The sequence below is a fragment of the Phalaenopsis equestris genome, unplaced genomic scaffold (assembly GCF_001263595.1).
Source record: "Phalaenopsis equestris unplaced genomic scaffold, ASM126359v1 Scaffold196864, whole genome shotgun sequence".
NCBI classification, from domain to species: domain Eukaryota; kingdom Viridiplantae; phylum Streptophyta; class Magnoliopsida; order Asparagales; family Orchidaceae; genus Phalaenopsis; species Phalaenopsis equestris.
In genome coordinates, this window is record NW_018216813.1 from 1 (window position 1) to 1,698 (window position 1,698).

Genomic DNA, 1,698 nt, shown 5'->3' on the forward strand with positions numbered 1-1,698 from the left:
AAAAAAAAAAATCTCAATAAAGAAAGACAGTAATTTGTTTGCCTGATCGAGGAAGAAGAGAGTCCAGGCGCGAGACATAGAGGCGGGTCGAGGCATGGCGGTGTACAGAGCAGAGAAGATAGAGTATCCGGCACACACACCGTTCATGTACACCAAATACCTGCACAAATATTCATTACCAGCTAACAGGAATCACTGTTGAGAGCGAGATATTTAAAGAGAGAATACAATACAAACTTGAATGATCCGAGATTAGAATAAGATATGGAGCCGAAATCGTTGTCCTCCGAATTCTTTACTGTCAGAAATAGCGCTGCGAGACAGAATCCCATGGGCGCAACGCGCAGCAGCGTTTCGGCGGTCCGGCCCGCACTCGCGTTTCTTCTTGCGGCCGAATCGGGAGCTTCTTCTGCTTGCTTGGAGGCCGGAAGCGGAGTCGTTGTCTTCATCTTGTGGGGTGGGATGATCTGTAAGGAGGAGTTGTAGATGAATGAAGCTCGGTTATGTTTATCACTGAATAAGAAGGGGAGAAGGGGGGAAGGGGGGAAGGGAGGCAGGTGGTGGTTGGAGCTGGCGGGCGAAGTAAATGCGATCTAATTAGGGGAGATGGAGGCTGTTAGACGCCTGGTAGCGCTGGCTAAAGTTATGGTATCAAAACTTTTTTTTTTTTTTTAATAATATTATATTGAAATAAGGATGATGTAAAATTAGGAAATATGAATTATTTCGACCAAATTTTAGAAAGCTATTTATGTACTTGTTTCTTTGGATAATTAATGAGTAGTTACACGTAATAATCAATTGGTTTATTAAAGGAAAAATGGGTTTGATGAAGATATGTTCATTAAATTTTATTAAATATGGTCTCAAAATTTAATAATAATCTTTATTTTGAAATAATAAGTTGAAAATTATGAAAATGAATTTTTTTTATGTGCTAAGATAATTGTGAAATAAGTGTTGTTTCAAAGGCACCGTTCTATTGTTTTGCTAACAACTCGTCGAATATGTTGTGGCTATCCTCTATTTTCCCCTCCCATTCAAACTCAACAGAGGAGTTGACGGAGATGGAGAGCGGCTGAGCAAGACCCGACATCTGATTGGTGATCTGAGTTCTCAAATTTTGCAGCCTTGTTGAACGAATTATTTCATGAGCTCGCAAGTGCATGCTGCTTCTACCACGTTCCTTTAACTTGATTCTCTTTTTCGTTGTTGTGGGGTTACTCTTCTTGTTGAAGACATGTTTTCACACTTAGTGCACCTTAAAGGATGTTGAATCCAGGAATGTTCGGGAAACATGCCCAAGGTATAGAGCGTTCTGTAGGGTAGGGAGAGGAGATAGTAAAATCAATAATAGTAAAAAAGAGTCTGATCCTTATTAATGACATGGACCCTCTATTTATAAGCATAAGTCTCAGCGTTATAAAAGCACATATTAGTCCTCTGATCATTGACTTTTTAGAGGGACATTTTAGTAATTACATAGCTATTCAAATATAACAAGATCGATAAGAGTTCGCCGATCCTCGAGTATGCCTGGACCCGATCGATATTTAATCTGAAATGATGTTTACTGTCGATCGTCGTGAGGGCCAATCACTTTCCCGTGAGAATCTCCTGGCCTGATCAAGACGCCTCTTTCTCCAGTATTCAGCCAAAATGGTCGTCAACAACTTCATTAGATCAGCCGTTTCTTCC

The 1,698-nt window shown here is 40.4% G+C and overlaps 1 protein-coding gene across 1 annotated transcript; it reads right to left on the reverse strand.

The window, feature by feature from the left end:
- Positions 1-6: 6 nt before the first annotated feature.
- Positions 7-635, reverse strand: LOC110035224 (CASP-like protein 2A1; the record flags this gene model as incomplete). Its single annotated transcript, XM_020739457.1, has 2 exons — positions 238-635; positions 7-160 (listed from the first exon to the last, which is right to left on the reverse strand). Coding segments are annotated over exons 1-2 (366 nt in total), but the record flags the coding sequence as incomplete, so codon positions are not given.
- Positions 636-1,698: the final 1,063 nt, after the last annotated feature.